The 23,696-nt window shown below is 42.1% G+C and overlaps 1 protein-coding gene across 3 annotated transcripts in view; it reads right to left on the minus strand.

Annotated features, from left to right (window-relative positions):
- The window catches only part of CD44 (CD44 molecule (IN blood group)), an 86,155-nt gene that overhangs the window by 30,771 nt on the left and 31,688 nt on the right, over positions 1-23,696 (minus strand). For 2 of the 3 annotated variants that reach the window (XM_079930551.1, XM_079930550.1), the window contains exons 2-5: positions 20,079-20,244; positions 16,297-16,430; positions 9,858-9,926; positions 7,161-7,394 (exon numbers count right to left, since the gene is read on the minus strand). In XM_079930551.1, coding sequence (XP_079786677.1) covers positions 7,161-7,394; positions 9,858-9,926; positions 16,297-16,430; positions 20,079-20,244 — 603 coding nt within the window. Of the gene's footprint in view, positions 1-164; positions 294-7,160; positions 7,395-9,857; positions 9,927-16,296; positions 16,431-20,078; positions 20,245-23,696 lie in introns of all 3 variants that reach the window. The other variant, XM_079930552.1, reaches the window with a different exon arrangement.

Here is a 23,696-nt window from a genome sequence, read left to right on the forward strand (position 1 = left end):
TCTGCTTATTAGTACTAAGAAGTCAAACATATAGATCTCAGGGTCATGAAAAACATTTGTGAAACGAGCATGAACTTTAGACTTTGACAGTATCCCCGAGGTTAATGAAAATTACTGAAGACTGCCAAGAAAACATAAGAAATGAGATAATAATAACTCGTTACCAGCCATTACTGTTGTGGTGTGAAGATGAATCTTGGATGCTGATGGCTGAAACCACCAAGAAAACCAATCCTGGGCTCCTTGCCTCTTGGTTGCTGTTTTGGAAGTTGTACCACTAGTGCTCATCACAGCTGTTGTAACCATAATTGAATTGATTGTTGAAAGGTTAATTATCAGTGCCTAAGAAATAGCATTGTATGTGCTTTCATTCTTTTACCACTCAAGAGTCATCTATACATGATACAGATGGCGGAAAGAAAGGGAAAAAGCACAGAAGTTCCATTTCTTTCCAAGGCCCAAACCAGGGTTCAAAGAATGTCAGAGATGGAAGGATCTTAAACAGCATCTGGTTCATGCTCCTCAACTTGAAGATGAAAAAGCTGTGCTGGACAGACCTTGACTTGTCTGAAGTTGGGATGATTAAACAAGAGAGAAGTCTTGAGGAGAGCATGAGAGCTGTCTTTGAATTTTGAAAGGCGATAACATAAACAAGGGATTAAAGTTTTGTTTGTGTTCCTAAAAGGTCAAACTAGGACATGTGGTGAGAATTTCAGGGAGATCAATATTCTTCCAGATGTTAGATTTAAAAAGGTAATAATCTGAACTCTCCAACAATGACAGTATTATACAGAAAGTATTATAACCCCCACCATCAGAAAGAGCACTTAGCAGGAAAATTGTGTCGAAGATTAAACGATTGGAAATGTTGATGGAATGAGACTGTTTAAGATCCTCTCCACATCTGAGAGTCTTTGATGCTAAAGGATGATGAGTCCTCGCGCATCATCTTCTACACATTCTATCTTGGTCAACCAATATCATCCTCCAAGAATTTAGGGTATGACACTTCTGCCAGCAGTCCCACACACATAGCCCCAGCAACCCCTGATACGTGCAAGAAGGACACATGAGGTGGTGGAAGCCTGAAAGAGATGCCATTCCACTTTAGTTGGCATCCAAATTCCCTAGCAGCCTTGCCCATGGTCGCTTTTATATCAACACTAGATTTTGCAAAGCAGAACAGAACATTTTGAGACCCAGTTTTTGAAAATAGGATAATCAATCGGGAAAGACAAACGAAGATGAAGTGACCCAATGATCTCACTAACAAGACCAGAAGCAAGAGTCTTGACTTGAAAACTTCCAGAGACTGCCATTTCTGCAACCATGATGTGCATCAGAAGAACAGTAGAGAACAGTAGACAAAAAACTGAAGAAAGTTCAAGCAGAGAGGCTGAAACCATCATTAAATCGCCAAGTACAAAAGTAAAGTGAATTAGATTTCTTTTTTCCAGTTATCAAGAAAGCCCAGAAGTGTCCCAAGATGAAGTACTGACAAGACCTTTTCCTTCACAGTGTTTGTACTATGAAGATGAACATTGTCAACATTTTAAAAATACCATTGTTTAAATTCTGCAGTCAGTCTCTCTCTCTCTCTCTCTCTCTCCAGCATTATCTTAATCAGTATGATATGCAATTATAACATAACATCAGTACTATTTTCCTCACAGGAGTATTTGTGAAAATAAAAAATACAGTTTATTCAATGTATTATAAGCTAAGCAAATGTAAAGGACCATTTTTATAACTCTTTTCCTGCATAAAAAATGCTTAATTATTTTGAAATATGGCCATATCCTCCATCAACGAAAGTGAGTAAGTGAAGGTATGCTTATAATATCCCATTGTTATAGACTTTGAGTCTTTTTTCCGCAAAAGCTCTCAAACTCTCAGAAACATTTTATAGTGATTTAGAATTAACAGTCATACATCCAGGGAGCTTTTTAGAGGCCTAGATTTTGATATAAAGCAACAGGTCACTTCCCACACTTTATAGTTGAGGTATCAGATGTCCAAACAATTGCTCAGGGCCTATACTTTCCATCTGTAAATCAGTATTTTCCTCTATTATTATTACTGGCTGTGATAATTAGATCAGTGGAAAGTAGGAGTATGCATTTTCTAATAGACTTCTTTCAAGAGGACATGTTCTGAATTAATCTCTTAATTGAAGCTCTGAAGGAAAAATAATTCTGATTCTACGTGCATGTTGCCAAAGGAAAACAAGTAGGACATTGGGCAGAATCCAGTCATGTCTCCAGATCTGTGGGCCTCTCTGTTAAATGAAATGGTACCAAGATCCTGTTCTAAGGATGGTGACAGAACATCAGTAGGAAACTTCAGCATGATAATGGTGTCCCTTCCGTTAACATTGAAAGGCTTGGCATTTAGGACAACAGATAAGCAAAAGACGTAACAGTTTACCTGTCATTGCTGTTGTTGTCCGATCCTGAGTCTTAGGCTGTGAATTACCAAATGGGGGCCATATCCAATTATTTTGCTCCTGAGCTGCTGCATTCCCACACACATAGCCCCAGCAACCCCTGATACGTGGAAGAAGGCTGTTTGAGGGCACCGTTGAAGTAACTGGATCGATTATGAAAATATAATGTTGTGAGGTCTTTCTAGAAAACCTTTACTCTCAGTCCTGTCTATATAAAATGTATGCATATACTACAGAGTGAAGATTAGAGAAGAGTGAGGCCTGATTTTATCTTTCCAGTCTCCTAAAGTCTCTTAGAATCTTAGGACAACATCAGAAATGCAAATTCTGTATGGATAACCACAGAGTGCTACCCATTCTTCAAACGGAGACCCCTGAATACAGGCTCAGAACAAACCCAAGTAGCAACTGAATAACCCGTGATGGAAAAGAGATTTTATAGCTACCTGATTGGGTGACCCAGCCATGAACTGGATCATTCATTTATTTTCGGAATATCTTTAGAGGTGCTTGCTTGTATCTTTTGGATCTGTCTATCATTTTACCCAGGAAGCTTGTGATGACAACTGGCATTTCAAAGTTCCACCCACACTCATTAATCTCAAGTCAAGCTTTATACTTGAGCAGGAACTTTGCAAAGGGTGTGTATTCAAAGTGTTGAAATCAGATAAAGCTTTGTCAAGTATCCATCTAACACTTTCTGTCACTTTTAATTCTAATTCAGAATGTGTTTCCAGAAAAGAAACACAACTGCCCAAGTTAGAGAAATTCTGGACTCTATGCAAATTAGAGAAAGGATAATCGGTGCTATTTTGCAATTTGAAATCTCCCACTTGACTCTCAAGCTAGACTTGAGTCGAGAATGTTTCCCTGTAGACGAAGAATGGCAAAGATCATCAGGATAAACATCTAAACCAGGTGAGATTTTTAAAAACCATTTTGAGTCATATGCGCCCTTGAAAATCTGATATAAGTTATTGCTTCTCTCCTCGAAAAACAGATCCTACACATACGTATTCTCAAAGTTTTGCATATTTTTGGTGGCTCTTAAATAGCTTATGGCCTATCATTGAACCTACTGGATGTCCATGAACTCCAGGTTAAAAGCTTTGACTCTATACACACCCAATGTCAACTACCTACACAACATGCTCTATGCTACAAAGGACACATTTGCACAGAATAGACTAGAGAGATTGGAACCAATTTCACCACTGATGCCCCCAGATAAACCTGGGCATCCCCTTGGAAAATCTGCAAATTTTCCACTTTCCACCACTTTCTTACCTCAGTAACTTTATTAAAGATGCAGAACTCTGGACACCCTCACCCTACAGTACATCAGATAGAGACCAACAGGAAGCAAACATACAAAAGCAAGACAGAAATAGGCATTATTTCTGTCTTCCTAAAAAGAGGTGTATGCGATTTGGGGAAAATGAAAAAAGCTACTGCCAAGACAGCAGAGTTTTCAATTTTCCCCACCCAGGTAGATCATGCCAGACCAAAAAATAATAATAATGATAAAAATTTTAAATATATATATTTATATATATATACACACACACATATATATTTTTCTTTTACACCCAGAAGACAAGGAACTAGAGAGTTCCAAGGCAGGAGTCTGCTTCCTGAATCAGTTTAAGTTTTTGGATTCCAAAGAATTCCTGATCACCAATAGAAAAAAGGCTTATGACATGCCTCCAGGAAAGCACTTCCAAAAACAACATTTATAATAGAAAGCCTGCTGGAAGTCAAAACCTACCCAGATGGTCGTTCTCACTGGCTCTCCCTATTGCCACCCACTAAGGACCCTCAAGGATGGAATCAGCCACACAAGCCAAAGATACTCTTCTCTGTGCTCAGCCAGCCCTCCTCTTGACTTCTGCCCTCCTGTACACATTAGAGGGGATTTGCAATCACTCCCTCCTGGTAAGTCCCAACTCTGAGTCCAACACTCATGAGGTTTTGGGATTCTCCTCACTGGGCTTAGAAACTATGGTCTATTCATGAACCAGCGCTAACTTGTTTGAGTACACCATACGCTATGTTCAAGTTTCTACCTGATTCTTTTCTTTGACACCTTTCTTCCCATGAGCTGATTTATTTGGCGCTGCCGTAATGGGTTCTATAGCACTTCCATGACTCTCAGGTTGGCTCTGGACTCACTCTGCTGGGCATACAAGTCTCTCTCTTCCTAAACTACTGAAACTTAACTAAGTGCTCTGGAAAGAGGAAAACACAATTCTTTTCTCAACCCAAATCCTGAACTATTTGTATTTAAGTAAACATACTTTTAACTAAATCATTTCCTTGATTTCTGAACAGTATATAGGCTCCATGAAGGTAGGTCCAACTCTGAGTCCCTAGTAACTAGAACAATGTCTTGCACAGAGAAGACCTCAAATACCAGTTGAATGAATGACTAGGTTACTAATCCTTACTTCTCCTCAATATTACTTTCTAATGGTGTTTACCAATAGGTCCCAGGCATTAGAATAGCTTGGTACGTAGTAGGTCTTCAAAATATGTTTGCTGACTAAGGCAGGAGAGGCGCGGTCCTTTAAAAGATGTGCTATGAATGTTTATAAAATGTCCTCATTGCATTTTTTAAAGGACATGTGAAATACTATTTCTCTATAGGCTGTCAGCAGCTTGTTAATTTCATCTGGTTCCCACAAGATATCTTTTGTCACTATTTTCTTCTTTGGTGGGAAATGGTACTTTAGGATAGACCTGATCTGCTTCCTGCTGAGACCACTAGTTGTTGCGTTTGCCAACATCTGACAAAATTGCATGTCCTGATGATAAACCCCTTCAATGTGGCTACTTTATGAAGGCAGGGAACTCAAGACGCAGCAAGTAACTAGCAGCCCACCTGCCTGGTTTGCAGAAACTTCTCTCAAGAAGGGTTGTCCATGGAATTACAGACAATACAGTGACACAACCTTTGGAGAGCTAATAATCTGGGAAATCATGGGAAGTTTGAAAATATGTGCTTTTCGAAATGTTTCAGAGAATCTGAGGAGAATGATCACAACCCAACCCTATTTGTATCACCCTTCTCAGCCAGATGCTAACAGAAATTTAAGACACTGTTGAGAAAGTAACCTTACATTAAAACCTAAGTGTCCATCGACAGATGAATGGATAAAGAAGATGTGGCACCTATATACAATGGAATATTAGCCACCATAAAAAGAAACGAAATTGAGTTAGTTGTAGAGAGGTGGATGGACCTAGAGACTGTCATACAGAGTGAAGTAAGTCAGAAAGAGAAAAACAAATACTGTATGCTAACACATATATATGGAATCTAAAAAAAAAAAATGGTTCTGAAGAACCTAGGGGCAGGACAGGAATAAAGACGCAGAGGTAGAGAATGGACTTGAGGACACGGGGAGGGGGAAGGGTAAGCTGAGACGAAGTGAGAGAGTGGCATGGACATATATACACTACCAAACGTAAAATAGATAGCTAGTGGGAAGCAGCCGCATAGCACAGGGAGATCGGCTCGGTGCTTTGTGACCACTTAGAGGGGTGGGATAGGGAGGGTGGGAGGGAGACGCAAGAGGGAGGGGATATGGGGATATATGTATATGTATAGCTGATTCACTTTGTTATAAAGCAGAAACTAACACATCATTGTGAAGCAATTATACTCCAATAAAGATGTTAAAAAAAAAAAAAATCCTAGTGCTCTGGTGATTTCCCTGGCTTCTGGGTGATGAGGAATAGAAAAGGGCCCTGTCTGGAGCATTTGCAAACCAGTAAATTTCTGCCACGCTCTTTGAAGACCCGAGTTCCACCCCTCAAGAGCCATAGCCAGGAAAAGAGAAAATCCACACCATAGTAGGAAAGCTGCTGCAGAAGCAGATGCCCTATTTGAGCGTGAATAATCCTCCACGGGAGGAACGCAGCCCATCTGGAAACCTGTTGTAAAACAAACCATAGGGGAAAAGCAAAGAAGGAAGCAGAGAAGGAGACAAGGGGAACATGTAAACACCTTCCAATGAAAGTGAAGCCCCGGGACCAAACACCCAAAGAAATCTGAGGCAGTGTTTACATATTTGCACTCCAGCTGTCCCAAAGTAATGACACGCACATAACCAAGCAAGAATTAAGAACCTTCCCCTACCAGCTGGGATAGCAAACTTTTAAGCAGATTACTTTGATCAGGTATGCTTCCTTAGACCAAACACAAAGGAATTGCTTAGCAAATCATGGGTGGTGAATATGACTAATTATTACTCAATTAATAATATGAATATAAATCAAGTTAAAACCTAAAAATATAAAATTAAACTGAGAAAAGTAGCAGATGAAATGGCATGCATATACTATGATCACAACTTTATGAAAACAACCTTATCCACAGATGGATAAGAACAAGAAGGAAACATGCAAAAATGAAAATAGCTTCTGCATCAGGCTTGAACTGTCACCATATCTCTGGGACAAGAGAACAAGGGAAGTTCTTCTGAAAAACCTCCAATATGGTACTTCTTGTAGATGAAAAAAAAAAAGGTAGGCAGTAGCAGTCAATGCATACGGTGCACTGACGACCACAGCAGCCCGCCTCCCCAGGTGATGTCACCACCTTCTAGAGACGGAGGCAATCAACAGGTGAGCGGGGATCGCTCAGGAAGAGCAGAGACGTTTTTTTGCAAACGAATTGCTATTGGAAAGCACAGTGATTCATTCTCCTTACTGGTAGCTGGGGTAGTCTCTGGGTTGCTGGGGACCCAGGGACTATCTTGGTCCGAGGTCGGGTACACGGTTGGAAGATGGGTGTGGAAGATGTTGTAGCCCCCTGAAGTGCTTCTCTCACTGGAGGATCCACTGCTCATGTCCTCCTCGGGAGTGGTGCTGGGGTTGATGTCATCGGGGTTAGTTCTGTATTCCCCTTTCTTGGTGTACCGGGTGCCGTCACGGTTAACAATAGCTGGGAGACAGAGAAGGCACTTTCAGAGCTGGACAGCTGACGTTTTCCGACTGCAGGAAAACTGTGGCTTATCTTAGAAGACTTCAAAGCTATTTTTCTTTTTTATGAAGCAAACCAACACCTAACTACCTCTCTAGTTGGGGGGATAGAGTGACCGATGCACTAAGAAAGTGAACTCTCCCTGCCCACCCACACACCCTGGAAATGCGGTGGGGGAAAAAGGGTGTGTTTGGGAGTCCCCAGGTTTGAATCCCAGCTTCGTGTGGCTTTAGACAAGGTAGGTAACCCTCTGAGCTTCAGTTTCATCATTTGTAAAATAGGGATGATACTACCTTCTGCTATGAGCACTATATGATATGTTGTATGGAAAGTGCTTAGCGTAGTATTCAAGACAGAGTTGGTGCTCAATAAGTGATAATTCTCCTGCCTGGTCCCTACCCTCCCTTCTCAAGTGCATGTGATATTTGTTGCTATTAACTCCACCAATTTCGAGAAAGGATTTGAAATAGGAGACAAAGAAGTGATCGGTCTCAGCAGGGAATATACAAGCATAACTCATTTATTTGTGCTTCACTTTATAGCTTCACAGATACTGTGTTTTACACCTTGAAGGCTTGTGGAAACTCTGCGTTGTTAGATAATGGTTAGCATTTTTTAGCAATAAAATATTTTTAATTAAGGCACGTTTTTTTAAAACATAATGCTATTACACACTTGGACTACAGTATAGTATAAATGTAATTTCTCTATGTGCTGGGAAACCAAAACAATTTATTGCAATATTCACTTTATTGCGGTGGTCTGAAACCTAACCCGCAATACCTCTGAGGTATGCCTATAAATTTAAAAATCCACAAAGAATTAAATTTTCTTTCTAAGCGGCAAATGTGGTCAGTTTAAATGAACTTCCAGTCCTGGCTAAGAAATCAGCATGCTTAAATATCGACAGAGCCTCTGCCATCTTCTGTGAAATTCAACCTAAAATGAAGAAGCACAGATGTGTACAAAGGTCAAAGTCTTTGGTTTAAACAAGCAGATGACTAGAATGACAGGAGGAGAAAGAGCAAGGAGGACTTCTTTCATCGTTCTCCTCTAAATGTGTTTGTTGCCTTCAAGCATGGGTCACTCACTTCACAAGTGTGCATTTAGCGGAAATGATTTTCTGCTGTATGGCATTGGTAGGACTAATGAGTCTGTCTGTCTGCCTATCTAGATTGCCCAAGTAGAACTATTAATAAAACCTAAATTTGAAAACATTCCAAAGTCTCAATCACCCTAATTATCTCTGCAGATAAAGCTCTGACGAGAAAATATGACTAAACTTGAACAGGTCTAGACTTTGAGAGAGATCTGTGGGGACCAAGGAAATGGGGCATTTATTGAGCATCTACTATGGGCCAGGCGTGCATCAGACACATTATCTTTCTTAATTTTCATGACAAATTTCATATGTTGTTTCATTACTCGGATGAGAAAACTGAGGCTCAGCTCACCCGGGTGGTAAAGAACTAGGATTTCAAACCAGGCCTGATGTAGACAGCACACCTCACAGTGCAGGCCTCCCCTTCCTTTTCCAAGGTATAGGCCAGGGGCAATCTCTTTCCTAACTGTGGGGGGCTGGAACCGTCTGGTCCAGGACGATTCTGGTCCCTCTGCCACCATCATCACTGTCCCCATGCACACGGAGGGGTCTGGCTCTTAGGAGGCAGAAATCCAGCCTCCTCGTCACTGTGATACTTCTCAGAAAATGAGGCTCAGAGTCGATCAGGTCAAGGTTAACAGGTTGACCTATTTGAAAGTTCTGGCTGAAATATTCTGTTTTCCACAGTGCCAGCTGCCTACTTCTGAGGATAATCAAGATGGTTTTAGGTCGACATGTTGTAAATCATGCTGAAACGCTTATCAGGAAGTTTGTATCCTTTATTATCATTTTTCAATACTCCAGTTAAATCAAACAGAAAATTTGGGGGGCCAGAATGTCCCTACCCCTGACCCTTATCAATCCCTGTCTCTGAGAAAGAGAACATAGCTCAGACTCAGAGCCTTCAGCAGCTGGAATTTAAGAACATCATTTAATTTTTCTTACATTTATTTTTAAGGTTACGTTTTATTTATAATCAGAGATGTTGGCTTTCCATTTGCAGTTTTTTTTTTAATGTATTTTAAGTAGAAAAGAATGGGTCAATTAAATGAAAAATATCAAGTAAAAGATAGTTCTGTGTCCACAGAGATGCCAAAAAAATGTGAAAGTAGTTTTCAGATGACTGATGTTTGAGGAACAATGTATTGGGGTAAACCAGAGAGCAGTTTTAAGTCATCGAAGGAAAAGGGGAAGGGATGGTAAATCATAGCCACTGTGCCTAACCTTAGGGAAATAAGTGCTATTTTATAAAACATAGAAAATGGACCTCATCCTTTCTCCAAGAATAGGAAAACTCAATCAAGGTTAAAAGAGATACGTACTTATGGTAATTGGTCCTTCAAAGGTATTGGGCAGGTCTGTGACTGATGTGCAGTCTTCTTCAGGTGGAGCTATGAAGTAGAAAAGAAAAAAAAAGGCATAAGAACTTGAAAAAAATAGGAGCCTAACTGATGTCCATTTCTACTAGTTAGGATGGTATTTTATTATAACTTATCCCAAATCATTCTCTTCTTCTGAAACTTAAGTTTCCTAGGAACTTCTCTGACCTTGGTGACGAATTTCCCACTTTTATTTTGCTGCACACATTTTTGGAAGTTTACTTGTTCCCCTCCCCATGCCAACAAATTCATTCATTAACAAATGTATATGTTCTATATCAAGCACTGTGGAAAGCTGGGGATACAACGGTAATACGACAGACATGGTCCTTCTCTAATGAGGTATACATTAGAAGTTATTTTTAATTTATTATTATAAAATTAATATGGGAATAACTGTAAAACTGTTAAAATAAAGAAATGTATGAACTATAATGAGGAAATCACGTGTAATCCCAATAATTTACAGAAATGATGGAAAAACACAGCCGACAAATGCAATCAAATGCCTGTCAACATGAACAGCATGAGAATCTGAAGATTAAAATAATCAACAAAGAACTTACTTAGTAGAAATATTTTTTTAAAAAACTAATCTTTCATCTTTTAATTAATGTATAAATTAATTTATTTAACAAATCTCCTAAGTGCCTACCGTATACAGACTGCTTCTCCCCATATAGTTTCTGAGGTTGTCCGCCTTTGGTCCGGGTGCCCAGAGTATTTCCTGAGGCTTCTGTTTTGGCTTATCTCATTACAGGCGCCTCTGACTTCTTTTTCTTTTGTCCTCTATCTTTACTGTCCTTTATCTTCTACTTCCCCCCCCCCCTTCTTCAGGGATAAAATTTCTGACTGTACGTTGGGCCTGCCTGATCACCCACAAATGTTACAAGAGCAGCCCTTTGAGAAGCACGTCTAAAGCTCTCTGAAAGCAGACCCTGAAAGTTCCACCCTGCCTGCCATCCCATGAGTCCTAAAGGAAGCCTGTAGAATGCTTTAACCAGTGGTTCCATTCCTGCCCAAATGCTCTATTCCATAACTGGACCTTGTGTTGAGCTCTAAAAACTCAGAGAGTTTTAAACTGGCTTTGCTGTCATTTGTGTATTACAGCTTTTATACTCTGTGTGTGTGTGTGTATGTGTTTGTGTATATGTATGTGTGTGTGCGTGCTTTAATGTAAAATGGAAACTTATTTGTTAGGTTGGTTTTTTCCAGAGTTGCTTCTTGGCAAAGAGGAAAGAACAAAGAGATGGATGGATGGATGGGTGGATGGATGGATGCATGGATGGATGGGTGGATAAATGGGTGGATGGATGGATGGATGGGTGGGTGGATGGATGGATAAATGGGTAGATGGATGGATGGTTGGATGGGTAGATGGATGGATGGATGGATGGATGGATGGATGGATGGATGGATGAGTGGATGGATGGATGGATGGGTGGGTGGATGGATAGATGGATGGATGGATGGATGGATGGATGGATGGATGAGTGGATGGATGGATGGATGGATGGATGGATGGATGGATGGATGGATGAGTGGATGGATGGATGGATGGGTGGGTGGATGGATAGATGGATGGATGGATGGATGGATGGGTGGATGGATGGATGGATGGATAGGTGGGTGGATGGATGGATGCATGCATGCATAGATGGATGGATGGACAAATGGTTGGATGGATGGATGGATGGATGGATGGATGAGTGGATGGATGGATGGATGGGTAGGTGGATGGATGGATAAATGGATGGATGGATAGAGGGAGGCAGACTGCTATCACAAGGAAGTCTGTTATCACAAGTATTTTAAGTGTCCTGCCATAAATTGCTGGGTACCCATGACACTGGACAAAAACACAAGTCAAATGAAACAGGGTTTGATTGCTTCCCAGTTTCTAGAAGCATCTTTTCCCACAGATAAAGGGGATGCCCTTTACCTGCCTATTCTTTGGCCTCATAGTGAAACTAACTGGCAGCTTTATATATTCAACTGCAGAAGAGCAGGTCTTAGAAATAGCTGTTCTTGCAAGCATTGATCAAAAGATTTCTCTGAAGACAGACTCTTCAAAGAGAAAGTCACCTCCTTGGTAAGGCCATTCCTCACCATCCAATCTAAACCAGCCTCTCACCACTCTCCCACATCCATCACCATTGCATATTTGTTCTCATTTCTTCTTCAGGTTTACTGCTAGCTAAAATTATCTTATTCACTTTACTTGATGGCTGTTCATGTCACATCTCACATCCCCTACCCTCTGCCACCCACCCACCTCCACAGAAATACGGAAACTCCACAAGATGAGTAGTAACTTCATCTTTCTTGGCTAGAACAATTTATTTGTGATGGGGACAGAGAAGCACTCAAATATTTGTTGAATGAATGAAAGAAAGAAACACCAATACAATTTCCCAACAGTCCATTCTTCCAGTAAACATACCTAAGACATTAATCCCCAAAATGGTCTGCAAATACAAACAGGTCAAGAAACATCCAGATGAACCCTGAATGACAATGCCATAAGAAATGATTAAAGGAAGTTTCAGATCTATCAGTTCTTTTACTCATTTTAAGCATTTACTCAACACATATGACAGATCCCATTATAAACGAGGAGAAAAAAGATAAACATTTCTGTGTCTGCTTTTGAGGAATTCACAGGTCATGGGAGACAATAATAATACTTCTTTAGATTTTTACAGTTTTCAAAAAATTTTCCCAATGATTCCCTCACTTGAAATTCAGGGCAAATAGCCAACCTGGGAGATCTTGCAGGGTATCTACACAATCTGTTCTGGGGACACCACCAGAAACTGTCCTGACCTATGAGATGTTTCTGATATTATTATATTGCTCAAACCCAGAAACAGGCCTTGGATTATGGCTTCTTAGTGGCAGGGATGGAATAACCTCCCCCAATTTCAAACACAATTGCAGGTAACAGTAGTACACTGGGGATTTCCAGGAGTAAAGTTGTAACAGAATGAAGCATGATGTCAAAAACACTAAGACAGTTTTGCAAATGGTGAGAGCATTGGTTCGAATGGAGTCCCTTCATGCTCCAATTCACCCTAACTTTTATAAAGAACATCAAGTCTGGCAAACATACTAAGATGGATGCTGACCCAAATGTGCAGTTAATACATTCACGCTCCCATGTCAGATACAGGGCGTCACTGGACAGCCTTTCACTGTGTTTAATGAGCATCGCACTGCTGGGAGAATCAAGCCTGGTGAGGTTTCCCTGAACCAAAGGATTTGTTAGAAAGGCTCTGAGATGAGCTTCCTGATAGGCTGCATCTCAGAAACCTTGCGCCCACCACACCAAAATGGCCAAGAGAAATGTTAATTATTCAGTCTAGCCAATCACTCAGTGACATAGAAAGACAGCTTCCTCAATGCCCAATACATACTTGTTGAATAAATGAGTGAATGAATAAACAGATGAATGCAGAATCTTCCCCTAAATTCCTCCTTCAAAAGAGAACGAGGTATTTTACTTAATGCAAAACTTCAAAAATGAACTAATTCAGGTCAGTTCTCTGTGTTAACACAGAAGTCATCAACTTGTGCTGGGCCTGACCCCTGAGAAAAGAGGCAATAAAAAGCAGGAAGCCTTATTTTCATTTGTAAACCATAGGCCGTGTTTTACAAAAACACTGCTGAAATTGTAAGCTTATAGAAAGTATCTGCTAAGATGGAGCTGGCTTTGGTCCCTGTAGCCAATTTGTGTCGGGATCACATCACCAGGTCCTGACCACTTGCTTGTAGGTCTCAAGCTAAGATGGATTCAAAGATCTTTCCAATGGGATCCTTGGCATAGAGCACAAGGTTATCAAGATCTGTCTCTCACTCAACACTCCCATCACTCAACTCTAAACCAAGACATTTAGAATGTATTTATCCTTATATAAACATTCTTCCCCAGCTCCTTTATTTTTCATCTCATGAATTCAACAAGATTAAATCCCAAGACAAGAAATATGCCCTCTGGTTCCTTCTAACTCCACTCTGCCCAACACACTACTGAATGCATGTCGTTGATCAATAAATACTTTTTAAAAACATATAGAAAATTGATAAAAGTGCTCTAACCATATTGAGTAAATTTAGATATGAGAAAAGGAAAACCATCGCTTTGAACTTTATTACTTTGCTACAGCTGCTTTGCCACGCACTACCCCCCAGGACATCTCAAGCTTTTTAACAGAACTAACCTCCCCAAAGAAGAGGAAAGTTCATCAGTACCGTTCACTCCCTTCTTTGAAGATGGGCCCAACCCTATGGGCAAAAAGGACAGGGAGAAAAGTCTCAGTAGTAACTGGCCTAGACAGCTTCAACTCCAGGTGATAAAACAGTGGGAGCGTCTACCTTTTTGAATGAAGGTTCTTTCCAGCAAGGGATACCAACTTGTAAACCAGGCGAGACAATGTGCATATACTACAACATAATTTATTGCATACATTCACCCGAAAAGATTCAGTGGGAGAAGCAACAGGCAGTGCCTCTCTCCAGAGGCTGGAGAGTATGCAGCCTTGAATTTGCCCTTCCCACGTGACCAACCCCTTCACCTAAAGCACGAAGCCTTCCCAAAGCCTTCCTCCGACCTCTGACATTAAGCTAACCTAGTTAGAACACGTGTGGCTCTGTGTCTCTTTCCTACTGAAGTGCATGTGGTTCTTTCCTACTGAATTGCATGTGGTTTTTCTCATCATGTTATTAGAATAGACTTTCTGGTATAGGTGTGGGGACTGGATAGCGACCACGTATTGTTTAGCCTCAGTTGGACTCTCCTCCTTGGGTCAAACTCCATTTGTGTTCTTTGCTTATATAACAGGGAAGAGTAAACACTCTGTAGTTTTCCTCCTTTTAAGTGCCCCTCCATCGGTTCAGTGACCTGTATAAATTTGACATAATTTACTGGCCTCATGCACTCCATTTCAACTAACCAGCCCTGATATTTTCTCTTTCTCCTAAGCGCTAGAATTCCCTTCTGAATTCCCACTCTCATCCCTGCTGCTCACACAACAGTGGATGGGTGGGGAAGCCAAAAGCTACTGATGTAACCTCACAGTTTCTTTGATGCCCTATTTAAGCTTAAAAATCCATGTAGACTTTATATTCTACTACATATTACACATATGTAATATCTGTGTTTGATTTATAAAAACAATGTCTTAAGTCATCATGTAATAATATCTGTCTCATATAGGGAATATCTTAAGTCATCTTCCAGCTAATTTAACATCCTCTTCCTACCTTTAAGGAAACTGACATGTCAACAAGATATACCACATTTGCCTTGTGACTCCGTCTTCCCCTTCACACACTCTTAAACCTTCAGGGGGGAACAGAAGGCCCCGTTTGAGAAGTAAGACATTTGATGGTTGGCATTCAAAAATTTGACATTGCTGGGTTTGACTCTCTTCAAAAGACCCTGAAGACCCATGGTGCACAGAATTTCAAGATGTTGCTAGGGCCTGAATTAGACTTGTAAGCACGAGTATCCAGGCTGGTGGTTGGAAGCAAGTCCCTCACACAGGGAGGGGGGCCTGGCCAGCAGCCCAGCACGCATATCCTAACTTGGCTTTCTTATTCTCTAGCTGTTGGGTTTTCAGTTGTTGGGTAAGGACTCAAGAAGGTCAAAGCCCTACCATATATCCTCCCAGCCTTCTCTCCAGCCCCAACATGTAACAAACACCTCCAAGCGAAGCCATTTGGCTTATGCCCCAATGCTACCATTAGATTCGATTCATGTCACTCCCTTATTCAAAACCCTGCCATAACTTCCCATCACGCTGAGAATAAAGTCCAAACTCTCTACCATAGCTTACAAAGCCCTATGCGACCTGGCACCTGCCTACCTCTCTGACTTCATTCCCTGGCTTTCTCCCCTCTGATCACCGGGTTTTATCCACCATGGCCTCCCTGCTACTCTCAGCACAGGCCATGATGCTCCCACAGGCCTGGCTTTGCACTGCTATCCACGGTGCCATGGCTTCCCTCCCTCGCTTCGCTCAGGGCTCTCCCTATCCCCAGCTCCTCAGAGGCACTTTCCCTGACTATCTTCTCAGGAAAACAAAGCATCCCCAGCACTCTGTAGCCCGTTGCTCTGCTTTCTTTTTTGTAACGCTTGTTACGCTCTGACTTTATGTAAGTTATTTAATATGTATTTGTTCACTGTTGGCCTTTCCAACTTAGTAGGTAAGCACCCTGGAAACAGGAATCCTTCTTCTCCTGGAGAGATACTCAGTGAACATCTGTTATGTGAATGGAGGCTACACGAATCCCCACTTAAACCAAGATTGTCAGCCATGTTGCTGAAGGCTGGCAGGCCAGAAGCAACCCAGAACACAAAGCCAATCCACTTGGAACCAACCTGAAGCATTGAAGCAATATGTGTCATACTGGGAGGTATTGGATGTGAGGATGTACACTCCCGTGTTGTTTGCAGCACAGATGGAATTGGGGTGGATCCGTGGGATCACCACGTGCCCATCTATGAACCCGTACCTGCAAAAGAAAAACCAGAGGTCATCCACCCGCAAGGCTATAAGCGGGGATTTCATAATATCCCATCGAAGGACATTTCATGCAGTGCAATACTTCCTTCAGTTCACCCCAGGGATGCTACAAGCTTTCGACAACTGAGTTATGGGAAAGCCAAAAATAACAGCAGAGGGACAGTGAAAGGGACCAGCAAGGCTGATGAAGACAAAGTGATTTTTTTGGAGCTCTATAAAAAGTGTTTGAAAAAATCGATTCATGAAAGAAAAAAAAAATTAGTTTCAAATAAAATCTATGGTCAGCAGTCAGGCCAGTTTGAACAAGCAGAGGGACACCCAAGTCACAGAATGACCCCTTGACGATGTGAGACCCACTCTGGCCCGCCATTACCTTCCTATTTGCCAGAAAATACAGAAAATGACTGCCTCGCATCAGACAGAACTAGGTGGCTCTTCGTTTCAGTCCACGAATGGCAAACCTGCCTTATTTCCCAACCCCTCCTCTTCTTTCCTGGCCTCACCTTTTCCTGTGATTCCCTCACGCCAGACCTCATAGTTCTAAACACAAAGCCTTGTTTATATGCCATATACAATGCATCTTGTCCCATGAGCATCTCAGGCATAATTCCATTGCCAGTGGAAGTAAATCGACCGTCATTAAAATGGGAGTCAGAGTAATTAAGTAGATAGCAACGCCTCATTAGCTCAGGAATTTTCCAGAAGCAGCAGAGAAGTGCTTAAGCCCCTTTGCCCCACCATGGTGTTTCTGGGAGCGGTTTGGAGCCGGAGGCTCTTTCAGATACAACATACAGCACCCAGCCTCTTCGATCAGCATCGTGGTGGCTGAATACTTACCGCACGATCTCTCTCCAATATAAAATGCCTCCGAAAATGAGATGTGGGCTGAGAAAATACCATTTACAAGGGAAGAGGCAGAGGCAAGGGAAGAGCAGAGAGGGAGAAGCTAAAGCCAACAGGTTTTTGAAAATGCAGTGCTGGCTAAAAGGCACAGCCCAAATCCTTTTAATCTTTCCTGCCAGGGGTGACAGTACGTACTGCATCACCCTGCAAGACCTATGGGAATGGTGGTGAGTCTGAAATTTCTAAGCACATCGAACTCATTATGTCTAAGTTGCAAAAGCTGACATGACTAATTCCTCATCTGAATGGCCAGACTGGTTTCTCCAAAGACTCCTGAGCTTGGTGCGGGGAGCGGCCGCAATTAAATGTTAGTAAGTTTCCATGTATCTGAGAATTGCTACTAATCAGGGTGGGGCAGACAGAAGAGAGGAGATGCTAAGGTTCTTCCATCCCCCGTGAGACTCTCGCATCTGTCCTGTGGCAGGTATCTGATTCATAGCTACCTGAGTGAAATTATGGAAATAAGTTTTGCAACACCTAAAACCAGCCATGGGTAGAATGATAGCTGTCTTTGGCACAGTTTTTCTTCGTTTTTTTAAAATAATAACACTCCTTGGTGAGCCTCCTGCCCACCCCATTCCCATCACATTCTGCTAGCCTGTATCACACCGACATTCTAGAATTTAACTTATTCCTGAGTTTTTATCACATCGTGTCGACCGCTGGTTTTATGTGTCATCCTGTCTATAAGTTGGAGATATTAAAATTTATATATGTGTATACTTCATGAGTAGGTTGGTGTTCCCAGGGAGGAAAGAAATACTCAGCAACTCCATCCATGCACCAGACTTTCATCTCCCTTTTGCTCTCAGTCCTTAGGGAGGGCGGGGTCATTAAATCTTGCCCTGGCCTCGGAAGCTGGTCTGGTATCCGAACTCCTCCCCATGAAAGTGATGTGGCCCAGGGTGGGCTGCAACTAAGCCTCAGTTGCTTCCTCTGCAAAGTGGGGTCATATAACCGACCCCTGGTGCAGTCTGAGGATTAAGGGAGTGATATGGGCAGGTAGGCTGGGGTCACCCGGCATCTAAGGGCTGGGCAGGTGGGCTGGGGTCACCCGGCATCTAAGGGCTGGGCAGGTGGGCTGGGGTCACCCGGCATCTAAGGGCTGGGCAGGTGGGCTGGGGTCACCCGGCATCTAAGGGCTGGGCAGGTGGGCTGGGGTCACCCAGCAGCTAAGGGCTGGATGATTGGCCAGTGGGTACAGTAAGAACTTCCCCTGTTTTCAACATATGAGAACTTTTCTGTATTTAGCAAGTTGGCCTTGTCTGCATTTCACAATCAAAATTCAGCTTACTAAATCCACTTTCTTAGGCCACTGACCTAGTCAGGGCCATATTTAAACAATTAGTCTTAGGAATAGAATAAGTGGACCTGCTAATTAGCTTTCCTTCATTGCAGCCTACAGCTCAGGTTCAGAAGTTACCAGAGCTATCTGCTCCTTTTATATTCTCCCAAGACCCTGCTCTGAACACACACAGATGCCTGCACACATCTGCTCTTTGTTTTAGAGCAGTGCTGCTCATTAGAACTTTCTGCAAAACAGAAATGTTCTATAATCTACGTTGCCCGATAAAGTAGCCACTAGTCATTTGTGGCTAATCGAGCACTTGAAACGTAGCTAGTGCCAATGAAGAGCTAAAGTTTTGATTTTATTTAATTTTAATTAAGTGTAAATAGCCATCTGTGGCTGGTGGCTACCATATTAGTGCACTTATGAAGATGCGCTTTTTCCTCAACAGCAGAAGTATCTCAGTTCCCACCCATACTATGGGTGCCTTACTCTGTAACCAAGGACAGGGGATAGATGTATTTAACTTACATTTAATGGTTTCCATAAAGAGTTCTGCAGCTTGACTTTTTAAAAAGCAGCCTATGTTTGCGTGTTGAAGAGAAAAGGGAACCACGTTACCTAACGCTATCACATTGCAAAAGTGCAGAGGGGTAGCTGCAGGCTGGGGTGGAAACTTCAGAGAGCAGTTGTCCAGATTCCCCAGAGCTCTTCTAAAGAAAACAAACCAAACCGAAACACTTCACCACGGTGGTCACCACTGCTTGCTCTTAAATGTGCACCACTTTCCACAAGCACATGAGAAATTCAGAAAAATAAGGGCCATGCTTGCTGTGAATATCCTGGAGCAGATATCCTGGGCCTGAGGACAGCTCCCTGAGCACTGTGATGTCTGGTAGGAGGCCTCTCTTGGTCCCTCTCATCACTTTCCCATCACTTGTAATAATACATCTCAATAATTTTCATGCCCTTTTCTCTCAAATCAGAGCAACAGAGAAGAGAAACAAAATCAAAAGAGAGAGAGTTGTTTGAAAAACCTGCTTTAGGCAAGTCTGCAGGGTGAAGACTCCACCAGGCACAAATTTATTTCAAGCACTGTTATTTGGTTCCCTTTCTATTGTGGTTCTGACAAGGACATTGCAGCTTCTTCAAAGCCTGGAGAGCATGTTGTGGAAGCACCTCAGGCAAGTGGCTTCCAACACATGACCCTTAAGGGCCTCCTCTAGGCAACCCCTCCCTCTGTGATTCACAAACGTGTCTTCAGCCGGCCCTCAATTTCAGCTGGTCATACTGGTTCCAGATGGACTTGGCCGGATTAAGGGGTGGTGCCAACTCTTCAGGCAAGCAGCCATTCAGCTGTCACGGAGGAGCCTTCCTGGGCCTAAGCCCCACCCCCTGGACCCAGGCAGCCTACTTTCCCGCGGCAGGTGGGGGCTGGTCCCTTACCTGCAGGTCTCAAACCCTGCGAGCAGGGCTGCCTCCATCTGGGCCATGGTGGGCAGCGTACAATTGAAGGCCTTGCAGAGGTCAGCAGCCTCAGTCTTCGAGATGCTGTAGCGACCATTCTTCTCCACGTGGAATACACCTTTGTATCGGCAGGTTATATTTAGATCTATGGGATGAAAAGAAAAGGTTAGATTCTTCTGCATCAATAATTTGGAAAGGATAAGAAGTCTGTTTTAGAGCACCCTCATTAAAAAGACGAATAATCTTCCCTACTGGCCAGAGCCTTCAACATTCACTGTAGCGTTTCAGAGCATCACTATTTCACTCTCAAATCTGAGATAAGAGGCAGAGAGTAGCATCACTTTTACATTCTCTCCGCCGACTGCTCTACAACAAAGTTTTTACAAAGCATGTGACTTATTTCTGATTAGGAAAGTAGCACAAACTTGGGGAAAACTTACAAAATTCAGGGAAGTAATGAAGGAAAAGCAAGTCCACCTCTAAGAAAACTACTGCAAACATTTTAAACATTTTGCTATATCTTGTCTCAGTTTGTTTTCTGAATGTGTGTGTTATGTATATACTTGCGTAGTTTAAATGGTACTAAATATACAATTTGAGGTGTAGGAATCTTTTTTTTCCACTTAATGAGTATTTTCCCACAATCACGTGGTACGGCTCCCCAGCTGATAACCTCCAGTGACTTCTAGTCACACCCAGAATAAATTTCCTTATCATGGCTGATAAGACCCACATGACCTGGCTCCTAACCTTTAAGTAGCTCACTCTGTTCCAGGCACAAAGCTTTCCTTCAGTTCCTTTGGACATTCTGAGCCCTTTCCCACCTTAAACATTTAGGTCTGACTTTACCATTTCTTTTTTTTTTTAAGATTTTGCAAAAACTATATTGATAGGGTATATGTGTGGAAGTCAGTTCTAAGGGGGAGTTAGAACAAGATGGGATAGATGGGATACAAAACAATACTGGACCTAACTTACTGACATGAGTGCATTTTACATGTTTAAGTTTTTTTTTAATTTTTTATACAATTTTTAAAGGTTACACTCCATTCAGTTATTACAAAATATTGGCTACATTCTCTGTGTTGCACAATACATCCCTGTAGCTTATCTTACACCAAGTGGTTTGTACCTCTTACTCCCCTACCTCTATATTGTCCCCCAGCCCCTCCCAACTGTTAACCACTAGTTTGTTCTCTACATCCGTGAGTCTGCTTTTCTGTTATATTCACTAGTTTGTTTTATCTTTTAGCTTCCACATATAAGTGATAGCATACAGTATTTGTCTTTCTCTGACTTATTTCACTTAGCATAATGTCCTCTATGTCCATCCATGTTGCTGCAAATGGCAAAATGTAGTCCTTTTTTATGGCTGAGTAGTATTCCATGGTATATATAGACCACACCTTTTTATCCATTCCTCTGTTGATGGCCATTTCTGTCTAGAATGTACTGTCCCCTGATCATCCCATTTTGTTTTTCAACTTGAAATCACCTCAACTTAGGGTCCTTCCCTGAACATTCTTATCCAACCCTCAGCGTCTCCCTCAACTTACGATGCTTTTGTGTCTTCACAGCAACTTGTCTATTTATTTGTGCATTTGGTTTTTTCTGTCTGCCCTTTCTTTTGATGGAAACTCCAAGAAAGCAAAGGCCTTTTGCCTGTTTACAGCTGTTTCTCTAACACTCACATCAGTGGCTGACAGAGAGCAGATGCCCCATAAATATTTGTTGAATAAATGAACAACTCCTTGGAATTTCTTCAAAAACACACTTTGAACATATTGCCAGATAGATCCAAGACCTGTTCTTTACTTGCAAGAGTTAATGCGTCCAAAATGAAACCTAACTGCTACCAACCAGTTTAAAAATGATTTAGTCCTAGGACTTCCGTGAGTTTGCAGACATGAATCTGAAATCTCAATAAGGAGCTGAAAAAAAAAAATCACCTGGTGTTCCCTGATCCTCTGTAACAATCTCAAAAGACTTCAAAGCCCTTAACTGAAAACTCAGTATTCTTCTGCATGATGCCCAGTTTGCACCTGAGTAAACGCCAACACAGAAATGTTCTGTCCTTGAAGCTGTCCTGCTGAAGCAGAGCACTTCCTTGAGCCTCAAAGACAGTCAGACATTGACTCTGCCAATGCCAGACACCACTCTGTCAGTCCCAATTCAGACAGAATTGGCTTTAACTCAGAATCTCTCTCTCACGTGGGTGGGTCCACAGGTCATCAGGAAGATTCTGCTTACTTATCAATGAGAAAACTGGGGCTCAGAAAAGTGAGCTGCACAAGGAAGTGAGAATTGCCGTCCAGAGCCTGTAGTTGCCTTCCTGAACCCCAGTTGCTTTGTTTTACATTTCTGAGCTGATAGCCAGGGCGGAGAAGCCTGCAACTGCAACGTCCCTGGTTACCCAGCAACTTTGGGGTTCCGTGTGGCATCACCTTTCAAAGACCCTGAGAGGTGACTTGTATGTATGTATGTATTATTTATAGGTGAAGAAACTGAAGCTCAGAAAAATGAAATGACTTTGCAAAGTCACCCAGCCATTAAGCGGCAGAGCTGGAATTCCATCTCAGGTCTGTTAACGCCAAAACCCACGCTCCAATCCACTTTGCTATGTGCCCAAGAATCCTTTCATATCATTAGAGCAAGTTTTCACTCTGGAGGGAAGAGATACACCTAAACAACTGCTACATAATGAGAAAGATAGGGTCAGTGTTAATGGGATTGTACAGCCAACAAGTGCTTTCTCCTCTCTGAGCAGGAAGCAGCTTCCAATCACTAGAAAACAGAGTCTGATGAATGCAGATCGAGATGATAAGAAAACTGTTAAACTTCTCTACAACCTTTCTCAACTCTGAAAATAGTAAAAGAAGACATAAAAAATAGAGCTTTTGCAAAGACATAAGCCAATATCAAGTGATTCTCTTTTCTTTGTATCATTAGCATGGAGGTGCTTTTAAAAAACATTAGAACTAGGTGAAATGGAGAACACGTGTTTTGGGGAGACTAATTCCTTTTTGGAGTGGTGTCCTTTGGAAGCCACTCACACAATACTTGGCTGGTGAGGCCAGGGGAGCACAGAGGGGGGAATGTACAGGGCCCTTTTGAAACGCTGTTTGTTTTTACTGACATTTTCAGCTTTGGCCTCGGTCGGCCAATCTTTGCCAAAGGAGACTGTCACGCTGGGTGACCATCCTTCCGGGGGTCCTCCGTGTGTAGCTTACAAAAGAGCAGCAAAGCCTCCCAATCAGTTTCTCGGAGGTGAGGGAGACAGAGGACACTTCAGCAGATGCCAGGAGAGGCAGACCGCCCATCAGCGTGTGGCCAGGTGGCTGCTGTCACTTCTAGGTTAAAAATAAAGTCTGAGGCATGGATGGTGGTTTGGAGCTGAATGACAGTTTCTGTCTTATTAAAATAAATCAGAGTTTGCCACCTGGCACACAGAATATGCAAATGCGAAAGGAACCGATTCACACTGAGACGTTTGAATAAAATCCCTTGAGTTCCACGGGCGGCAGCCAACATCACTTGATAGATGATACACACAGGAGTGTGTAAGTGTGTTTCTAGGTGTGCATGTGAGTAGTGAAT

The sequence above is a fragment of the Stenella coeruleoalba genome, assembly GCF_951394435.1.
Source record: "Stenella coeruleoalba genome assembly, chromosome: 8".
Lineage (NCBI taxonomy): Eukaryota > Metazoa > Chordata > Mammalia > Artiodactyla > Delphinidae > Stenella > Stenella coeruleoalba.